The following is a 20,622-nucleotide window of genomic DNA, read 5'->3' on the forward strand; positions in this document are numbered from 1 at the left end:
ATTCTGTGAACTACTTCTTAATATAAAACCCTCAGCTTGGCACAACCGAGGAACAGTTGGTATATGCATCTATTTTTAAGACATGGATTAAAAAATATAAATCAGCGGACTTATTTAGATGTCTTTTTTCCAGTTAACAAATACTGGAAGTCCAATTTTTGAATTAAAGTTATTTTTCACTTAGAAAGTCAAGTGTGTTGCTAGTAGGCAGGCGAGTGAGCATGAAGATGAACGCACCAGTTGTATGCTCTGAGTTTTAGCTGAATCGCTTCCAAAATAGATTTTTTTTTTCCTCTAAGATAGGAAATATCCGAGATAATTTCCCATCCCACATGGATTTCACAATTTCCCATCCCTGGGAACACAGAGTGCCTAGTACATGGGGCCCTACAGACATCTACAGATAAAGGCAAGGCAAGGTAGGAATGCTGGAAACTTGAAGACAATCAGGGATTGAAATTACATGCTAATTTTTCCACAGCTAATTAATTACTGGAACAAGTTTAGGGAACACAGTGCCCAGCCTTCACCCCAATTTTATTTTATTTTGACAGGACTCAAATGTTTTCTGTAGTTTTAGAAATACTTGCCTTACTGTACATAACTAATGTTACACTACCAAGACATGCATAATCCAGTGCCCTTGCCCCACAGCTGGGCCTCCCTGCATTGGATCTTCTTAAAGAGATTCCTCTTGGCAGTTTGTGTGCACGGCCCAGCACACTCTCCAAAAGCTGAACCCTGGCTTTACTGAAGTCAATGGCACAATGGAGCAGGCTAGGATTTCACTCCACTGCCTTCAGATTTCACATGTTTTCAGCAGTTGCATCTCCAAATTATTTTTTTCCTGCACATCTGGTACAAAAAGTAGGACACTGGATTATTGCAACACAGAGCAACTTACCTACAGCTGACTTCTTCCAGAGCATGAACATCACCACAGAGTTCTGCACTTACTGAGCTTCCTTTCAGGTATACACACAGGAAAATACATCTCATATTTTCAAATGACAGACAATACAATGCCCTCTCTCCATCTCCACCTGCTGTGAACATATATCTTTATTCCTCTCAACACAGAAACAGAAACCAATACAGTATTTTTTTTTCTCAAATCCAGCAATGGATGGGATACAAAACACTACCTGATGTACTGTAGGAAACTGCATGGGAATTTGGACACTGAAATTCACATGCAGCACTTGGAGAGAGTTTCCCTTCATTTAGGCAGCCCAGAAATGACAATGCTGCTTCTTGTGCTCTTTGAAGTCTCAGGAAAAAAGGAAAAGAAGCAAAGGGATCATTAAAATGCCGTTCTTGATGGATAGTGGCAAGAGGGGACGACAGGAGAGGAAGTAATCAAGAACACCAAGGTCTTGCTTTCAAAGCCTCCTGCACTGGATGATCAAATGAATAAGTTTGGTGGGTTTGCTGCAGCTCAGCCATCAGAGAGCCAAACATGGGAAAGCAGCAAGCTGTATTTTATGTACAACTTGGGAAATGTCAACAGCAGTGGAAAGGGTGTGGAAGAGCAGGTACTGACAGAACAGGTAGCAGCTCACAGCAGAGTGGGGACGAGGCAAGAAGGACAACAGCAATTTGATTGGAAGTGAGCAGCCATCCCAGGCAGGAGGCTTTGGGCTGGACCTGGAGAGAAGTGTCTTAAGGCAGAAAACTGCACAGGAAAATTGCCCTTCACTTTTTAGGTGTTAATGGGGACAAATTCCCTGCAGCACATGGAGATTTATGGAAACTAAATATAAAGTCCAAGTCCCACTGACTGTCATTTTGTCTCAGTCCCCACAGAAAAAAGATTTCATGTTTTACTTCTCTTCTCTCTCCCTGCAGGAATCAAGACAGCTGACTTAATATGCAGATTCACCTGTGAGAGGTACAAACCTGCCCAGGGAAAAGCCTTCATTTCACCAGCAGGTTCATTCAGAGAGATCACGACACAGCACATAAGGGGGCCATTGTTTCTGGAATAAAATCTCCATTTCAGCTTTCTTCTTTGGCCATGATCAATGGGAGGGAATTCAAGTCTCATCCTGGGGAAAAAAAACCATCTTGCTAACACTGTGTTGAAAGATCAGGTAATGGAGATGCAGAGCAAGTGTGGGCACCCCCATAATCCTTTGGTGAGCTCGAGAATGCTGGAGGTAAAAGCTTCTGGTGACAAAAGTTCCCCAAACACAGGCACATCCCTTATCATACCCTATGAGAGACAGCCAAGTCAAAGGTTAGGAGTCCTAACAGGAGTAGTTGGTATTTCGCAGTCCTTTGATCAAGATTTCAGCTCCCCACAGCTCCTCCTGGTGCAGGGGCATTTAAATTCCATGGGTGCTTACACAGCTGCCTGTTCAGCCTCTGCATTTTCTGTCTCACAGATGCACAGAGCCAACCCCAATAATTTTGAGCCCTCTGTCCTACATGGCCCTGGGATATTCTGAGAGCACTTACCTCCCACCCATCCTCCAGGCACCTTCTCATCTCCAACAGGCATGTCAGTGAAAATTCACTGCTCTCACCACTCAGTCGCAACGGCAAGGACTTTTCTACCACCTGCCAAAAGATGGATTTCCATCCTCCAAAGCTTATCAGAGTAAACATCCACAGAGAACAACTCTATTTCTATATCATGGCCACACCATCATAATGATAACCTCCTCCCCTACCTCTGTTTCAGTCTGATGCTTTGAAACAACAAGGAGCTTTTTGCCTAGTAGTTACTGGTTCAAGAAGCAATGTCTGCTGCTTGGGCAACTAAGTCTAGAGTATCCCTGTCACCCTCTGGGCAGACACACATCACACTTGCCTTCACCCTCTCCCAGGCCCAAATCTCATGTGTATTTTACTAGTCAAAGCAAACATGAGTTTAAAAGTGATTTGCTGCCCTCTCCCGAGCACGCCGCAGTGATTGTCAGTACTGTAGTGGCTGTGAAGACAGACTTTCCTTCAGTGAGCACAGCTGCTCCCATGCAAAAGGAATGGCACTGATGTGGTAGCAAACAGCTGTGACAGGGCAGGTTAGAAGTGATCATCAGCTGTGACAGACCAGGAGGGCAGGTCAGCTACACAGCCTGAACCATTCGGTATCCACAGAGGGCATTCCTGGCATTTTTGTTTTGTAGCTCTCAGGTTAATTTTCCTCTGTGGAAATACCTCCCAGCATATTCTGTTCTCAAAAGTCACAAATATTTCAGAGAAGAAGCAAACCATGAGATATATAAAGAAATAGGAAAAAAAAATTACTTGTAGATTTAATTTGTAGGGTAATTTGAGGAGTTTTTTTTTTTTTAACTAAACCCACTTAAATCTTTTATGTCCTCCAGTAGTGCTCTATCCTGTCTTTCCAAGATGTAACTTTACCTAGACATACAATAAGTACACACACACACTTCCTTCAGAACAAACCTTAACACTGCAACCTGCTGCTTTCAATGCACTTCCCCAAGATAACTAATTTTTTGCAAAATCCTGTTAGATTAAATTGTGCTCCCCATTAAGGTCCTCCAAAATAAGGCAAATGAACCTGAGGCAGCCTTGGTTTTCATATGCAAATATATATAGATAAAAAAACATAAAAGCTACTTCTAAATATTTATAAAATACTTATTTTCCCATGTACCCTAGGACAGATAAGATGTCTGTCCCATGATGTGGAATCAACACTGTTTTCTTGGCACTCTCTGGGATGCCCTTCATGCTTCAATCCTGAAGGGAAATGAGGGGTTTAGAGAAGGCCAGGTAGCCTCATATTCATGACCAAGAAAAATGCCTTTTATGACTTGTAAACAATGCAACAAATCCCAGATCAGGCTGCCACTACGGCATCCATGGAAAGTTCTCACTTGGGCACACGCACAGCACACAGCTCTGGCAATATGAGAGGGATGTGCCACACTTCTCCAGCTCTTTCCTCCATACTGTCTCCAAGTACTGCCTAATCTCCAAGTGCTGCATGGAATTGGCCTGTCCCAGTCCTGCTTGGTGATAATGAGTTGTTGCCTGTGTGTACAGATGTGATATTTTCATCACACGCCTGAGAGTGCAGAACCCATGAGAGTGTAAGTAGTAGAACAGGGGCAGGTTCCCAAGGGTAACATGGACCCAGGCAATCTGTAAACAAAGGCCTGCAGCAATCTTGAAGCAAGACAGAACCACTACCACCATATGGTACACGGATTGCAGGATTATGGGTTAAAATTCTCTAGGCTCCAAAATCAGCTTGCTATGCTTTCAAGTCTTCTTTTCCTCTGCAAAACATGCAGAGAAGTCACCTTGAAGATAACTGAAAAGAAAGGCATTTGGAAGAAGAAAAAAGCAGTGTGCCTTCCCCAATGTCATCTACCAACCATCTGGTTCTCCACTTAGGAAGTGCTGACCTGCTTTTTAGACACCTCAGGTTTGGAGCTCTGCATCATGGAGACTGCAAATACCTTGGTCTGGTCTCCCAGGCATCTTTAACCTGGTAACTTTCAGAGAAAGGAGCTTCTTTGAAGCATCTGAACCTTTGGCAAAGCAGTAGATTGTTCAGCAAGCCTGGCAGCCCAACCTTGCATGCCATGGGTTTGTATTGGCCTTGATACTAGAAAATTATTTGCAGAGCAGCTTAATAGCTTGTGTTTATGTTTGCCATATTTCACTGCTACTTCCCTTCAAAGCATCTGTGCCTTCTTGGACAGTGTCTCCCTTCAGAACGAAAGCCAGTTCTCTTTTCAGTGACATCCCAGCAGATCCTCCACTGGGTAGGAGAACAAGAAAGCATCTGTGACATGCAGATTCCTGAGCCAGGAGAAGGCAAGATATGCAGGCTCTAGATTTATGGATTAGACATGCTGCCATGGCACACAAATCACTCTGCACTCAGTGCAATTCATTATCACAGTGCCATGGTTGGTCACACAGCTGCAAATAATGCCAAAAAGGCTTTTAAACTTCCATGTGCCAAGACTTAATGATGCAGAGTCAGGAGCCCTCCTGCCTGCTCAGGAAAGCAAAACTGAAGTCAGCAGTTGTTCTCTCTGGATACACTGAACCCTGAAGGTTTTCCAGCAGCCCATGGCAGTGTTAACAGACTAAGCAGTCACAGGGCTGGGATTGTGCCTGCTCCCAGTCCAGCCTCTCCCGGCAATTGAACCTGTGCCTGCCAGTACTGCCCACATGCACCAGCAACATCCTCTAACCCAGGTAAATTCAGCTAAAAATCTGCAGGCAAACCTGGGGATTCATTCTGTCACACCAGTACACTCTGCAAAGTCTTGGGCAAGCAAATGGTCTTCCACATCTCTTGCATATATTAGTGAAGGAAAAGGACTTCAACCATAGGCATAAAATATTAAAATAGCAGTATAATTGACCAATAGGAATGAGAAGGAATGGGTGACAGGATGACAGTGGCTTGTGCTACTTCCTTACACAACTGCATCTTGATTCTGGAGAAAGGACAATGAGGAGCAGCAAGTCAGAAAAAGGGCTTACTATTCCTGTGGGAAATTAGTTCCTCAGGGATAAAAAATAACATAAAAAATACAACAGTACTTAAAAATCAGATTTGAGAGCACTGGGGGCCTCATGGAGCACCAATTTGGACCTCTCCACAGAGGAGGCTCCTTGGTGGACCTGTGGCCTTCCTTGGAAGTCATGGTCATGGTGATATTGCAGGGGATACAGGTGCTAGAGGTGCATTGGGTAAAGTCCTGCACAGTGTAATCACCAGAAGAAAAAAAAGATATCTGAGTTGGACCCCATTTCCTTGGGTGCCTTACTGCCACATCCAGTCAGGCCAATGCCACAGGGGTTAGTGCTGGAGGGACACGGGACACAGCAAGGAAATGGCAGGAGGAGACCCCCAAGGCAGAGCCCCATGTCACTCACCTCAGCAGGCTGGCACACACAGTGTGGGGAACGTCCTTCTCAGCCATCGTCCCCACGCGCGCTGCCCGTGAGGGGACCCACAGGCCTCCATCTTCCCGCCTCAGCTCCATCGGCACCGCCGCCCCGAGCACCTGGGGCTTTTCACTGCGACACCTGCTGCGTTTGGGGCTAGCGCGGCTCCCTGGGCTGAGCTGAGCCGAGATGAAGCTGCCTGAGGCAGAGGAGCCCCAGGACTCCCTTCTTCCCCTCAGGCAGCCCCGGAATGCCCGGACCGGCTCCTTCAGCTCCTTCCCCCATCACGGGTCCCTCAGCGGCCTGGAGCAACGGCCGGCGGGCCGCAAGGGGGCGCTCGGCGGCCGCGGGGAAGCGCCGCCTGGCGGTGCTCTGTCACTGCCCCGGGTCCCGCCACTGTCCCCTCCTGCCCCGGGTCCCACCACTGTCCCCTCCCGTCCCGGGTCCCACCACTGTCCCCACCTGTTCAGTCACTGCCCTCACGTGTCCCATATCCTGTCACTGCTCTGTTACTGCCCTTACTGTCCCATGTCCCATCACCTTCCCCCATCTGTTTGGCCACTGTCCCATCCTGCCCCATCCCCTGCCACCACCTCTGCCCGCAGCCCCTGGGCAAAGGGCTCTTCTCGTGGCCGAGCTCCATTTGTGTGTGAGCCGAGTGGGGAATGAACACCCTGTGAAGTGGGTTTGGGGGCTGGAGGGCACGGGTTGTTCACCCGCTGCTCACCCCACAGCCTGCTGGCTCCACCAAATGCTCATTCTAGCTGCATCACAAAATAAGCAGCCAGCAGTGCCTTTAGAATAAACTCCCTGTTTATCCTGGCCCATGGTAGAAGCCAGCAGCTGCCAAAGTTTAACACTACAGCGCACTCTGTAACCTGCCCTCTGGATTTGTTTTGCTTGGCACTAAGTCTGAGGGTGAGGAACTCCAGCAAGGACAACAGCATGCAATACACCCAGTGCAGAATAGAAAAATAAGCCATTTGCATCATCATGCATCATTTTATTTCGATTTTGCTTTATTTCAAAAACAATTAAGGGACACTATAAACAGCAGTAGGCACATCAGTGGAGTTTGCAGTTTGAGTCTCTCAAGACCAGATCTCTCATGCCAGGTGCCATACAGGCACAGTCAAACAATTCTCGTCTTCAGGATGAATTTCTTGTAAAGATTCAGGGCCCCAGTCTCACTCACTTAAGTCAGTATTAAAACTCAAGTAGATTAAAAGGAATTCAGATAAGGTAAAATGAGTGGGCTTCTAGACATGCCCTCCCTCCCCAGAAGAACACCGGAAAAGATGCATCAAGCAAGAAGGTATTTCCTTTCCCTTTTACTTGGGAAACCAAGGCAGGAGAAGACTAAATCTCTAGTCGAAAGCTCTTAATGCTGTCTGTGGCAATAGAAGGAAACTCTATTTCTCCTAGCTCAGTGTATTGTCCTAGCTCAGTACTCAAACAGTTCACTGCCCACCTCTGTCCTCACTTGACCCAGCACAACCAGAAGCATCCTGGGAAATATGGCTGGAATACAGTAGGAGGGGAGGGATCAAGCACAGGAGCCCGTATGAGCTTATGTGCTATTTGAGTCAGTTCTGGTTGCTGTAGTTTATGACTTCCTTAGTATATCAAACCACTTCCAGCTCAGACAAGCAGTCAAGATCATGCTGAAGAATTAAAAGCATTGAAAAAACAGAAGATTGATTCTTTAGGAACACAGCAAGTGTCTGATCAGTTCAAATCCTGCTTCAGACTGCAGTCAGGATTAGATGCTGTACTGAATTGTCCCCTCTGGGTACCACAAACTACAGGACTTTGACATGGTGTCCTCCAAAGGGAGGAGGGTCCACTGTCTTGTGATGTTAATCATTGTTGGAGGGGTTTACTGAAGAAGATGCCCAAGGGTCTACCCACTGGTCTAGCTCTCGGGTGGTGCTCCGGGCTTCAGCGGTCATTCTCCGAAATTTCTGCAGGTAGACAATGATGAAGATAACCAAGATACCCTGGAGAAAAAGGAGGATGAAGAGAGAGATCTGAGAGAGGAGAGCCAGGCTGCAGTACCAGTGCTGGCATGTGGAGATGATCTCATCTTCTGTCAGGTAGGCGATGATCCGGCCCTGCAGGTGCTCCGGGGAGCTGCACCTCACATCCCTGTACTGGCTCCGGTTCTGCTGCCACTGGAGCCAGGAGCGCAAGTAGAGGATGTCACAGGTGCATTCCCAAGGGTTGCCCTGCAGGTAGACCACCTGGAGGCTCCCCAGGTTGTCAAAGAGCCCATTGGGAATAGAGGTGAGCCTGTTGGAACCGAGGTGGATGATTTCAGCTGAAGGACGGAAAGCAATGGGCAGATTTTCTACAGTCAGGTTTTTCAATGAGCAGTCAGTAATGTTGGTGGTGCACTTGCATGGAGCAGGACATATGGGTGTCACAAGTGGGAGGAAGCCGAGAAGGGACAAGAGTATTCCACCGTTCATTTTCATCTACAAACACTTCCCTGGTGAGACTGGATGAGGCAGAGACCAAACACCACGCAATCCAGGACTGACACCACAGACAAGGTCGTTTGTTGTTTTGTTCTGAAGATGTTTCTAAAGTTGGGTGAATTTGGTGTCCTCTACCAGAGACGTGAGAGCTCTGAAAAGAACAGAGTTAAAAGAGAGCAAATTCTTGGTCTCTCACTATAGGAGAAGGAATTTTCATGGTCTTCCAACCCTGGATTTGAGAAATATGAACATATGGTTACTGGAAGGCTTAGCTGCAAGCCATCAAATACAACATTTTCACTAGTCCTTGGAAGTGTGTAAAAGCTGCTTGTGTCTTCAGCATTACTGGCAATACATTATCATGGTAGCCAAGAAAATTTCTGTCAAGGAATCAAAAACTAGAATATGAAATTTCTCATGCCTTATCATAGCTCTGGATTACATCTGTAAGCAAAGCTTCTTTCATGCCAACTGTAACGGGAGATTCAGAAACACATTTACTAAAAATAGCCTTTCCAGCCTTGAAAAAAAGTGATAAAACAGTCTTTGGCTGCAGAGAGGGCGCTGATCTCTGAGGATGGAGGCCAATGGAATTTTTCATGTTGGACACTGCTCCAGCAGGTGAATAATCACCTGTGCTGGGAGACATGAGTCAATGAGCTTTTTTTATGTTACAGTCTCATGCCACTGCTGAACAGGAGCTGCTGTAACTTCTCCAAGAGAGCAACTACACATACCTGCAACAAGGCAGCATTTTTCTGTTTTTCGTATTGTACATTGTAATAGTCAATCAATTTAAAATTAAAAAAAAAAAAAAGAGTAGAAGGTGGCATTGTTGACTTACCAGAGCAGTTCAATCCTTGTTTTCTTGCTGGCTTTACAACACAAGAGAAAGGGCTTGAGGCAGTCCAGCCAGTGCAAGAGTGTGTGCATAGCTGTGTTCCCGGATAATCCCCTTGCAGCTGGCTGGCAAGATAAGGGTCAGGCTCATCCCAGGGACACCGCCCACATGAGGCCTTCCTGCAAGTCTGCTGCATGTCACCGGAAGCTGAGGCTTCATTAAGTCTTCCAAGAAATGGGAACTGACATTGCTCACAAGAACACATTTGGTGGGAGATATGCTGCCAGTACTGATAACTGTGATTCTGGGCCAACAGGTTTAGCCCAACAGAAATGTTACTCATCTCAATGGCATAATAACTCAAAATGCACTTCAGACTGGAAGGTGATGTTACTGGTTTGTACCATACTCCCTGAGCACTGTGACCTTTGGTTTGCCATCACATCAGGAAAGCTTGGCAGAGTGGTGACACCTAGCACTTTCTGGGTGCTGGCCCTCAGGTTTCCCTTGAAGCAGTGACACAAATCTACTACTTATTAGTGAAAGATCTGCTGATAGACATGGTCTTCCAGTCCATCCATCTTTCCAGAGAAAGATTCTTCAGACGCTTGCATCCTCTCACGATCATTATACAGGTAAAATATTACTCTTGGCATTTCATTGTCTACATCAAAATAAAACTAGTTGGGTTCACAGGAAGGCCAACAGAGTCGGAAAGACAGTGCTCTGAGGAATTGCTCTTCAGGCATCCAAGTGAGCCCACAGCCCAAGTAACAAGTGCAGTTACTGAGAAAGACTGACCACATGCTTTATTCAGAAGCTGCATTACACAAATACTTGAACAGGTAAGTCCAAGGGTCAAAACTACATTCAGGCAGACTCACGTCTTCTCATGGCCATTGCATCTTCACTGACATTTCTCTGCGGTCAGCCTGACCAGGCAAGCACTACACTTATTAGCCTAATGCCACCAGAATCACGTGGTGAAACTGTTGCCCCATTGAACTCAACTGTTACATTGTTCCATGGACGTTCTATCATGAATGCCCTGAATGTGCTCATATTAAGAGAATTGAGAGTGCAAAACATGCTAGAATGTGGCCCTAACCAAGGGAAATTCTTATATGCTCTAAATAAAACAATTAAACTTTAAACTTCTACAAAATTGGAGCAGATAATTCCAGTTGTTTCACTGTGGTGGCCAGGCAGAGTGGGAAAGAGCTCTTAGGCTAACAAACTAACCCAGCTTTTCCTGCAGGGCCTGCTTTCCACTTGGGAGCAGCTCGACTACCACAGGGTAAGTTCGTTCAGCAAACTTACCTCATCTGATGTGTTTGGTGCTATGTTTATTCACAGGCAGGTGTTCAGGCCAGGTGTGGTGTGGAGCTGATCTAGAGCCAGACCCACTGTGGCTCTGCATGGACTTGGCAATGCTCTCCTGGCTACTTACAAACTGGATTTCCTGGGACTGGATCTTGCCCAGCTGACCACTGATGATTTAGACACCACTCCTAGAGGAAACTTGAATACAGAAGAACCTTCAAGATCATCTTGCTAGCTTCTGTAATAAATAGGCCAGAAATCCCATGCAGGAAGCCTGCTTGAAACTTGCTCTGACTGAATTAGATAAAAGAAGAAACAGGGTCAGTTTTGTTCTCTCCTGCCTATAATGTATCACCAATGGTGCTGAAGGGGGCTGAAAATCAAACAGAAAAAGGTTGGATTTTTGAATGTATTTATTTCACTGATCAATTCAGGTAGTAAACATTAATAATAATAACAATAATCATTTAATAAAATGGATATGTTTAAAAGGTTTCATTTTCTTTGTTCACAATGACAAAATGTTCAAACAGAAATTTACAAAAAAATATAATAACCCAACAGATGGACAGGAAACATAGAGCCTAGGAATGGAGCAGGGGGTGAGGAAGGTGCATGGCAGAAGCAAGCCAGCATTAAAGCACAGCAGGGTTTGTGAGGAAGAGCAGGGAATGCCATTGCACAGCATGAGGAGTAGGAGGCCCCTCCTTTGAGGGGAGGCATGCAAGAAGGCAGCAAAGGACTGCACAGGCAGGACCAGCACAGCAGTGGCACACAAGGAGTTCATGCCATGGATCCATCCTGTCAGGCACAGGGGCCAAGATATACCAACAGCCCCAGCTGCAGCCTGGGATAGCTGTAGAGTGGGACACCATCCCTGCAGCCACTCACTCAGCAGGGCAAAGCTTGGCAGAGGCATGGGAATGTGCCAGGGGGTGCAGGGATCGCGTGTGAGACTGTGGAGGGTTGTGTGAAAGGGAAGGCAGTAAATTACTTTCCTATCCACACTTTTCACTGCCAGAGGCACATGGCCAAACTCCCTGCTTTCAGGAGTCTCTTCTCCACTTACTGTGAGAATTGATGCCACAGTACAACACACTCCTTAAACAAATAGATTCCACCTTCCAGGCCAGAATCTGAATCCCTGATGTCCCCCAAAATAATTCTCTAATGATTTAGAGTCCACCAATCTTTCCAAGCAGTCCCTAAATCCCAGCACTCAGGGCAGGGAACCTCCTACACGGAGACATGATTTCAGTGGTACCACCACCCCTCTGCTATCTCCGCTGCCTCACTCCTGTGTGTTTTTCCTAAATGCAACTTGAACTATCTTTGCCAGCTGGTAGCCAAAGTCTTCAGCTCTCTGTAGAGGACAGGCTTGTGACCCTTGACTTTCTGTAGGAGGCACATGCACTGAGCTGATGGAGATTTCCCCACATGGAGGGATGGGCAGATCCAGCCTCAGCAGCCCTGCCTGCCTGTGACCAGTCTACCCTGTGCTTTCACCAGCACATGGCATCTCAGTGCATAGCCCAGCATGAAAGATGTCAGCTGCTCTATGTCCATGCTAAAGGGAAAAGGTCTCCTTTATTTTCTATGAATTAATCTGTTTGAAAGAGGAAAATGTCCAGGTGGACAGGGCTCATTTGCAACAGAACATCATCCTCACCAAGATTAGTGTCAGAAAAGGGGGGACAGGTACTTCAAGATGTTCCCTTTTATGTTAGCACAGATAAAGCCAAGAACTCATCTTTAATTCCATCTTTTTGGAAAACCTGGAGGAAGCTCCTGTTTCAGGTTACTCCACTGCTCAATTAAGCACATCATGCAAAGAAAGGTTATACTTCCTCTCAGGTGCCTTGGTCCTTCATGTTACTGAAGTCAAGCTGAATCCTTCTGCTCTCCTAGGATGGCACTGCCACTTATGAGCCCAAAATAGGAGAACATGAAAAAAAAACCCCGAACATTGTTGAACACTGCTATTTCCCAGCTTGCACAGTTCTGTCAAAGGGCTTCCATCCTTACTTTGTCCTTCCACATGGTGCCAGGGTCTCTCCCCTGCCCCTACAGCCCATGCTCTGGCTGAGCAGAGGCTCTGTACAGTGAATAACTGGAACCAGCCAACCTACTCACCATCTGGATAAACCCTGACTGGGACTCTAAAGCACCAGGGAGGAATCAGACAAATGCAGTGCCCAGTAGCAGAATCTAGGGCCTGCCTATTTCTGGCCAACACTGTGCTTCCTACCCAGGGAGATCTACTGGGGAGAGCCAGAGATGGAGGAGCAGATACAAAAAGGGAAAGGGGACGGAGGAGTCAGCCAAGGAGCAGAAGGGCCCAGCCCATGGCTGCATTCCCTGGAGTCAGAGGGAAGAGCCAAGTGTCTCTCCCTCCAACAGCCCTGACTCCTGTGAGTGTGGCAGTGCTGCTGGTGAGCCCTGCCCTGCCAGGCACATCACACTCCAGGGCTCTGCTCTGGCTGGACTCAAGTTAAAAATACTGCAGGAAGCAAGAACAGGACAAGAGCTGCTGCCCAAAGAGTGCTTTTATCTCTGCCCAGCAGACCCACCAGCCTTCCCAGCACTAGGGCAGGAAGAGCCAAGGAATAAGGAGGGGGAGAAGGGTCGAGTGCCTGGGGGAAGGGCAGGGGAGCAAGAGCCAAGCCTGCTGGGCTTGCTCAGCCCCACTCAATGGCAGTCCTGCACCTGCCAGGCTGACACAACACCTGCCCACACAGACTGCCTGCAGATTTCTGATACAAGCCTACAAAAACTGCCCCTTCCCTCAGGAGAAACTCAGAGCCAGCAATGTGCTTGTGGGACTGCAAAGCCTGGGGATAGGGGACAGGTCTGCATTTGGGGTTGAATTTCAGCCCTAGGGTTTCTACCCCCTTCAAAGCAGTCTTGGCCAAGTGCTCTGGATGCCACAGGGCTTTTCAGAGCAGACACTGAAGACACACTGCAGCTGAGGAGAGCTAAACAAAACACCCTCACCCTGCTACTGCAGGGCCTTAGGGTTCCTCTACCAATGCCTCCAGCCTGCTGTGGGAGGAAACCATGGCAGGAAAGGTGCTCATTCTCATCACCTCCTTGCAGGCAATAGTCAACAACACAGCCTCTCTGCCAGAAAGATGTAACCGAGAACAGTTTTCTTCTAACCAGCCTCAAGGCACTCAGTCTCTTGTTGCTCAGTGCAAACATCCTGGAGTTTTCTTGATAAGAAGAACAAACCCAACCAACTAAACAAAAAACCTATAAAAACCTGGACAGGATACCAGGCAATCATCAGGACTCCTGAGCAGGTCAGTGCACAGAGAAACTCCCAGCCCCAGTTCTCTGGGCCAGCACTGTCCCAAGGCTGAGAAGCCCAAGCAGCACAGGTCAAACTCACAGAAGGGTATGGCTGCCTTTACAATGCTTGTGCTGGCCCCAGACAAGGGGAACAGGGACAGGGGCACAGCACCTCAGTTGGGAGTAAACACTTACGTGCATTGACACAGATACTCTAAGTTTGTACACCAGAGAAACCAGGACTTTAAATACCAGAGCATTCCCAAACTAGAGATTAGTACATAGGAAAGAGGGATCTCTTTCTTTTCTTATTTTTTTTAGAGACATCCCAGGCTAGTTTCTTTAAAAAATTAAAAAAAAAAAAAGAGGAAAAAAAAAAGAAATTAAAGAATATTATTAAAAAAGAAATACACATCAGTAAACTGTTAAGTGAACAGCCTCCTCCACAATCCAGCTGGTCAAAAAGCCAGCACTGCTGCTAATAAATTAGAGGGTGCGGGTGCAGCTCTTGCCCACAAGTCTCTATACAATAGGAAACCTTTTCTAAACGTTCACAGCTCTTGCCAGGTCTCAGATGGTCACTGGGGGATCCCCTCTGCCCTCCAGGTACCTGCCTCTCACTGATCCTGCATCTGCTGCTGCATCTTCTGCAGCATCTCTTGCATCCGCCGTAACTGCAGGAGACACAGAAGAGAGAGTCAGAAAGGGACCGGTGGATCCACACTGTGTCAGCCCCTTGGAGCAGACAAGGGGATTCCTCAGAGAGTATTAACTCCTGCATGAGCACAGAGGCACCTGTGTCTGGGTGGAATGGAGTTACGCTTCCCTGACAGAGGAAGCCTTTCACACCCTGTCCTGCACCCCAGGAGCCCACAGAAGTGGGAAGCCTCAGGACCACCTCTATGGGGTAACCCTGGAGAAACTCCTGGGATCCCAGTTCCAACACCCAGGAGGCACAGGCAGAAATGGTACTCACCTCCTCATCCTTCATCTTAATCAGCTTCTCTGTCTCAGTGTCTGGTGTTGGCAGAGGCAGGATAGGAATGGGGCTTTCTATCCTATTGTCCTGAGTCAGCTTGCTAGAGAGATGGAGAGAGAGGGGAAGAGCAGTCACTCATGGTTCAGGATGGTTGGCTTTGTTACCACCACACAATGACTGTCACTCCCCATGGCAGAGCCACCAGCAATACAACATCACATACCCAACAAAGTGGAGGGGCTATAGGGCAATCTAGTCCAGAGCTGTGGCATGCACTTGGATGGAGAATGAGACCTCCTGTTCAGGACATGGGAGGCATGAGACAGGCAGAGCACAGCAGCATTGCTCTGAGGGCTGGGGTGCCCATGACTGCAGGTAGGGGATATAGGAAGGAGGTGATTTTCTTTCAAAAGACAGGAGCTTTCAGCACATGAGGAGGGAATGGTAGTAGCCAAAGGAGTCTGGGCTGAAATTACAACTTGGAGAAGCCACTTACACATGTTCACCACTTGGAGTCACCATTGGCTCATTATTGAGATGAACCCAGCCTCAGAGCTTAGGATCTCTTACCAAAATGACTCTCTAGAAATGTCCCTGTGCTGGTTTTATGAAACTTGTTCACTGGCAAGGAACTAATCATGGCGTGAGAAACTGTATCAAACTGAAGCTTTCTCTAGGCATAGCAACCACTTTTTCACTGTGCTCTTCTTTTAATAGACACACAGCCTACCTAAATAGCAGCTGTGACACTGCTCACCCAGCTGTAGCATTTAACATAGTTATTTTGGGACTCCATATACTTGCTGCTGAAAAAACCAGGCTCGTCTGCTAAGCAAAAGTACTGGGATACACTGTGTCAGGAGAATGTGCCAGCCTGCACGTTGGCACACATGCAGGACTGCTCCTTGCTGAAGTACAGCCATTCTGCTCTGCAACGTGGCAGCACAGAGCTGCCCAGCCAGGGCTGGCAGGAAGTGAAGGGAATGGTTCACAACAGAGGAGCCAAGACCTACTTAAACCCAAATTTTTTCACCAGTATATCAGTCATGAAAGGGAGAAGGAAAAATAGAGGTCTCAAACGAGAAGTCTGTGAGTATTCTCTCTCCTGTTTTCTGATCATTCTGACTAAAACCACAGAGAATCAAATGCAAAGAGAAGACAATGCAGAGAAATCTTTGGAGATGTCTCACTAATTGCCTGGATCCTGTTGTCTGAGAAGCAGCAGCATCCCAAGGGTCATGCTATTATTTAGACATAGCTGCAGACCACAGGATGCATTCCTGTTCAGCACTGCACAAAGCTATCACTCACCAGAGAGATGGTTTATCCCATTTTATTAGGCTGGATGTATTTCATCCCCTGCAAGAATCAGCTCTTCAAAAGAACCTCTAGGCCTATTTCTCTATATCTGCATGGGGAATCCTCAGACAGGAATGTGGATTCTCAGAAGCATTCCTGCCTTGGGTTCAGACTGTGGGAAACATGCTTGGATTTGCTATTTTAGTTCCCAGTGCCATTCCTGGAGGCTGCAGCCCAGCAAGTCCCCAGCAGATCCACAGCCTCACAGCTGTTGTGAGAGTAATTCCAGCTCCACAGAGGGTGACAACCCCTCCCAATAGAGGTGGGGACCCACCTGGTCATTTGCTGGATGCACTGAGCTCGATAGTTCTCATAGTGGACATCGCAAGTGACGTCCTTCAGGTCGTGCATGTGTGTCCGGATCAGCATGTTCCGCAGCTTCACAAAGTCACAGTGTGCCTGGTTTTCCACTGTGGAAGCGACAACAGGAGAGTGCTTGGATATCACACCCCACCAGGCCTCTCCAGGGAGCCCCTTCTGAGCTCCTGGACACACAGACTGGACTAAAACCCCACCCCAAGGCTCCTTCCTCATTGTCCCCCACCACTGCCCTGGCACAGCCCTCAATGGTGCTGTGCACTTCTCAACACTGAGGCCAGGCTGCTGAAGGCACTGTGTTCACAGGACCTTTTCTGTGTAAAAGGATTAAAGAAGCACATATAGCAGAGCTCTGAGAGAGGATCCCATGTACATGGGAGGTCACTGCTATAAACATAGTGAGCACAGCTGGTGCAGGAGGTAAATTGCTTGTCTCATCACAATTTAGGACTTATCAAAAGGCCCCTGTGGACAACATCAGTCCCTGAGGGGCAAAGCCAAGAGCAGGCAACAGAGAGCTGAAAGAGCTGCTGTTGCCATGGGGAGCCTAGCTCCAGACAGTGCTGTGGGAAGCACTGTGCTGCTGTGATGTTCTCTATTTGCCTCTTCACAGGCTGGGGAAAATCAGCTGTATCAGGCACAGGGGTTCACAAAGTTGATCCTACTGCCAAATGCCAGCATCCCAATAGGCACAGCCCCCTCTGGAGCCATTGAGGGAGCAGAGCCAACAGCTGGGCAGCCCAAGCAGCCAGCAGCAGCCCATGAGTGCAAACACAAGCTTTTGGGATTTAAAGCAGCAAGGTCTTAAAGCAACAAACCAGCAAGGGCAAATCAGCAACAGCAGCAAAATCCATTTCAGGGTTATTCGGCCTAAGGGCTTTATGAAATTTCACCCTTTAGAAAGGAAAAAAGTTGGAAACAAACATTGTGCATCAGCACAGCCTCCAGCCCAGCAATTCCAGCACTTACAGGAGCAGCAGCAGAGGAGGGAATGCATCAGTTTATGATTGCTTGGTTGAGGGCAACAGCTTCTCCCAGAAAATCAACAATGGAGGCAATGCCCAGCCTCCACTGCTTAATAAGAAGCACTGTCCTAGGGCACATTAAAGCTTAGGCATTCATCCATTCACAATGAAGCCTCTCTTCCTCAGTCTGCAATGGGAGGATTATTGATACACTCCCAGTAACACAGATCTCCTGAGCCAGTCCTGGTGCCTTTGTCTCTACCCTACCTTGTCCCCTGCCATATGTCAAAGGTGGCACACAGTCCCAGCTCACTCCTGCCATCCCTGGAAACACCTGTCTGTCCTTGCCCCATCCCTGCCTGCCGCTCCTCCCAGCGCTCCCAGGCTCCATGCTTACCTTCCACAATGCCCCAGGGGTAGAGCCGTCCACGAACCCGCTGGCCTTTCGCCTCCACCACAGTGTTACTGCCAATGACGGCAAAGGGAGCGCTCTCCTGGAACGAGAGGCACCACTGAGCACAGCTCAGCCCCCAGCTGCCCATGGATCCTTTCTCCAGGGCCAAGCTCAGGCACAGCAGAATAGCAGGAGGAAGGTGCTGGTAGGAAAGGCACAGGGACATCCACACGTGCCACAGAGCAAGGCACCACAACCCAGCTGCAGAGAAAAGCCTAAAGCACTGGGATCTACAGGTGGCCTAGTTCCCAGCCTGATCTCAGCTGTCCTGAGAGTTCTGTCTCTGCAGATGCCTGCATCTCTTCATTAAGGGGAAGCTCTACAAGGAAGCCAGAGCAAAGAGGCTGGGACACCAAGCAAGTGGGACAATGTACACCAAGAGCAGGAACGTACAGGCTGTGCTTCTCTCTGCTCAGGAGGGAGTCAAAACCCTTCTTTGGAGGCTTTGTCAAAAAGTCAACTGCCCCCTCTGACAGGAGAAACAGGGCTATATTGCACACACAGGCTTGGGAGACGGTAGGGACTGGGCTGCTGGGGCCTCTAGATATGCCTGTATGATCATGCTGTGTCCCCCAATGCAACTAATGTGTCACAGCAGTGCCTAATCACTCACAAATCTCTCCTCCTTGCTGATGGCATCACCCAGAAATAGGTGCTCAGAATTGCTGTACAACCCCACACAGGCTGGGGCAGATGGAGGAAAGACTCACACTGCCTGGAGGGAGAGCAGAAGGGCCCGAAGTTTATGCCACACTTGACTTCGTGGCACCAGCAAGGACATCAGCACCTTCTCCAGGCCATCTACCACATGAGCTGTTCCCTGGGTAGCAGTAGCACAGGCCTTCAGCACATGCAGGACAGCTCTGGCTCCTTCTGGACTGACCCACATACCCATGAGCCTGATTCCCCAGACCCTGCTGAGCAGATTCCTTACCTTCAGCTCTCTGTCTTGCTGCTTGAACTCCTCATCTTCGTCAGAGTCACACTCAGGAAACTGGTACACCTTAATGCCAAATTTGTCGATCTCTTCCCGGATCTGTGTTCATGCAAGACAAAACCAAAAGGATGTAAAACTGAACAATACACAAATGCTGGGTTTATTCTGTCTGTGCTACCATGGTTTGCTATAGCTACAGATGGCAAAAGGATTTGAGCTTTCTTCTAAAGTCAGCCTCTCTGCTGTCTTCCCTTCTCACAGCAGAGCACGGCTGCAGCGGTATGTGCAGATACTGTGTATGTGTGTATATATAAACACAAACATGCTGTACAGACACATAAGTACATATATGTCTACCTCCCCTCCCTCCTCAGCTCATCCCTGCCACTACTTCAGGTATAACTCTGTACAGAAAGAGCACTTCACCCTCTCTTTTAGCTTCCGGATCTCGGAGGGGATCAGGCAGTCGGCTTTGGCAATCAGGGGCACAATGTTGACCTTCTCATGCAGAGCCTTCATGAACTCAACATCCACAGGCCTCAGTCTGCAGCAGGGATGAGGGATGCTGTTAGCAAAGACACACTGGGCAGCTCCCCCTCCAGCCTCTCTCACCCACCCAGCACAAACAGAGAAGGACAGAACTGTCACAAGAGCCTGCAGCAGCACTGGGACAGCCCTCAGCTAGGGCTGTACCTTCAGGAAAGCTGTCTCAAATTTTAGCTGCTGAGTGTCTCATACAGACACTGGTTGGGTATTTGCTCCCTTGAAGGCCAAATACTGCCCAGACCACAGCATGGGGTCTCCCCCTCCTGTACCACAGGCAGCCAACACAGCCCCTTCAGCTGCTCCAGGCTAGGCTGACACATTAGCCAGCAAGGGGCAGGACTGAAGGCAGCTTAAAAATCCCTTTCCTACACATCAGTCCAGCTTAGCTAGATAGGAACATACAAGTCTGCATGGCATTATTTCTCCTGATTTTCAAATCAGGCTGTAAGCCTGAGGAAGATCTGCTCTGCTTGTTCACAGGCAGTCTGTCCTGCCAGTGAGGGGAAAGGAGTGCTGTGATGCTTAGCAGAGAACATCCAGACAGCTCCTCTCCTGTGCCAACAGCCCTGGCAGTGTACAAGCTGCTACAGGGCAATCCTGGGGCACAATGGTCTTCCCTCTGGACTGAGTCACTCCCCAGGCCTGGAGTGTGGGCTCTCACCCATGCCCAAAGGGAGAGATGAAGTAGAGGCAGCAATGCACTCGGTTGTCCTGGATGTTCTTCCGGTTCAGGCCACTCTCATCACGGAAATACTGTTCAAACTGCTGGTCAATGTAGTCAGTGATGGGCTTCCAGCTGAGAAGGGCAATTCAATCAAAACAAAATCATCAATAGTGTTTCCTGTCTCCTAATGATTGTGAGGTCAAGGACAAAAAGGAAGGCAGCAGTGCCCTGCTCACCACTCAGTGTTGTTAACAGCATCTCCAAAGCCTGGTGTGTCCACTATGGTCAGCTTCAGCTTGACACCCTTCTCCTCAATGTCCACCGTGTGCTTGATGATCTCCACTGTCTGGTTGATCCTCTCTTTGAACAGGAGCACGTGAGTTAAAGCCAGGCAGTAATGCTGGGGATCCCCACTGCACCCATGAGAAGCCAGCTCCCCCTTATCACTGAACACAGGGAGTAACACAGGTTTCAAAAACCCCAGATCATACTCTAAGGAGCCTCAAGTGGGTGCTACTGCAGGAGACCAGCAGCAGGCAGGCAGACTCCAAGAAGATACACAAACCTCTGAAATGC

At 48.1% G+C, this 20,622-nt stretch overlaps 2 protein-coding genes and 1 long non-coding RNA gene across 6 annotated transcripts in view; all 3 read right to left on the reverse strand.

The window, feature by feature from the left end:
* Window positions 1–1,904: 1,904 nt before the first annotated feature.
* LOC148182754 (uncharacterized) lies at window positions 1,905–2,875 on the reverse strand. The gene is made up of 3 exons (XR_015774209.1): window positions 2,676–2,875; window positions 2,461–2,562; window positions 1,905–2,048 (listed from the first exon to the last, which is right to left on the reverse strand). It is a non-coding gene; the product is annotated as an uncharacterized LOC148182754 (long non-coding RNA).
* Window positions 2,876–6,902: 4,027 nt separating this feature from the next.
* GP1BB (glycoprotein Ib platelet subunit beta) lies at window positions 6,903–10,823 on the reverse strand. The gene is made up of 2 exons (XM_014253722.2): window positions 9,214–10,823; window positions 6,903–8,598 (listed from the first exon to the last, which is right to left on the reverse strand). Exon 2 carries the CDS (start codon window positions 8,364–8,366, stop codon window positions 7,749–7,751), a length of 618 nt encoding a protein of 205 aa, XP_014109197.1. The 5' UTR covers window positions 8,367–8,598; window positions 9,214–10,823; the 3' UTR covers window positions 6,903–7,748.
* Window positions 10,824–10,928: 105 nt separating this feature from the next.
* Window positions 10,929–20,622, reverse strand: part of SEPTIN5 (septin 5) — a 42,262-nt gene continuing 32,568 nt past the window's right edge. For all 4 annotated transcript variants that reach the window (XM_014253899.2, XM_014253900.2, XM_005524374.3 and 1 more), the window contains exons 4-11: window positions 20,283–20,406; window positions 20,044–20,178; window positions 19,263–19,380; window positions 18,834–18,935; window positions 17,843–17,939; window positions 16,437–16,572; window positions 14,801–14,903; window positions 10,929–14,498 (exon numbers count right to left, since the gene is read on the reverse strand). In XM_014253899.2, coding sequence (XP_014109374.2) covers window positions 14,442–14,498; window positions 14,801–14,903; window positions 16,437–16,572; window positions 17,843–17,939; window positions 18,834–18,935; window positions 19,263–19,380; window positions 20,044–20,178; window positions 20,283–20,406 — 872 coding nt within the window. In that variant the 3' untranslated portion in view covers window positions 10,929–14,441. The remainder of the gene's footprint in view (window positions 14,499–14,800; window positions 14,904–16,436; window positions 16,573–17,842; window positions 17,940–18,833; window positions 18,936–19,262; window positions 19,381–20,043; window positions 20,179–20,282; window positions 20,407–20,622) is intronic.

This window comes from Pseudopodoces humilis, chromosome 20, assembly GCF_049639895.1.
Source record: "Pseudopodoces humilis isolate 2021_Gansu_Grassland_sample_001 chromosome 20, ASM4963989v1, whole genome shotgun sequence".
Taxonomy (NCBI): domain Eukaryota; kingdom Metazoa; phylum Chordata; class Aves; order Passeriformes; family Paridae; genus Pseudopodoces; species Pseudopodoces humilis.

Excerpts from the sequence above, each read along its gene's own strand:
- GP1BB (XM_014253722.2), bottom strand. The coding sequence starts at position 8,366 with ATGAAAATGAACGGTGGAATACTCTTGTCCCTTCTCGGCTTCCTCCCA.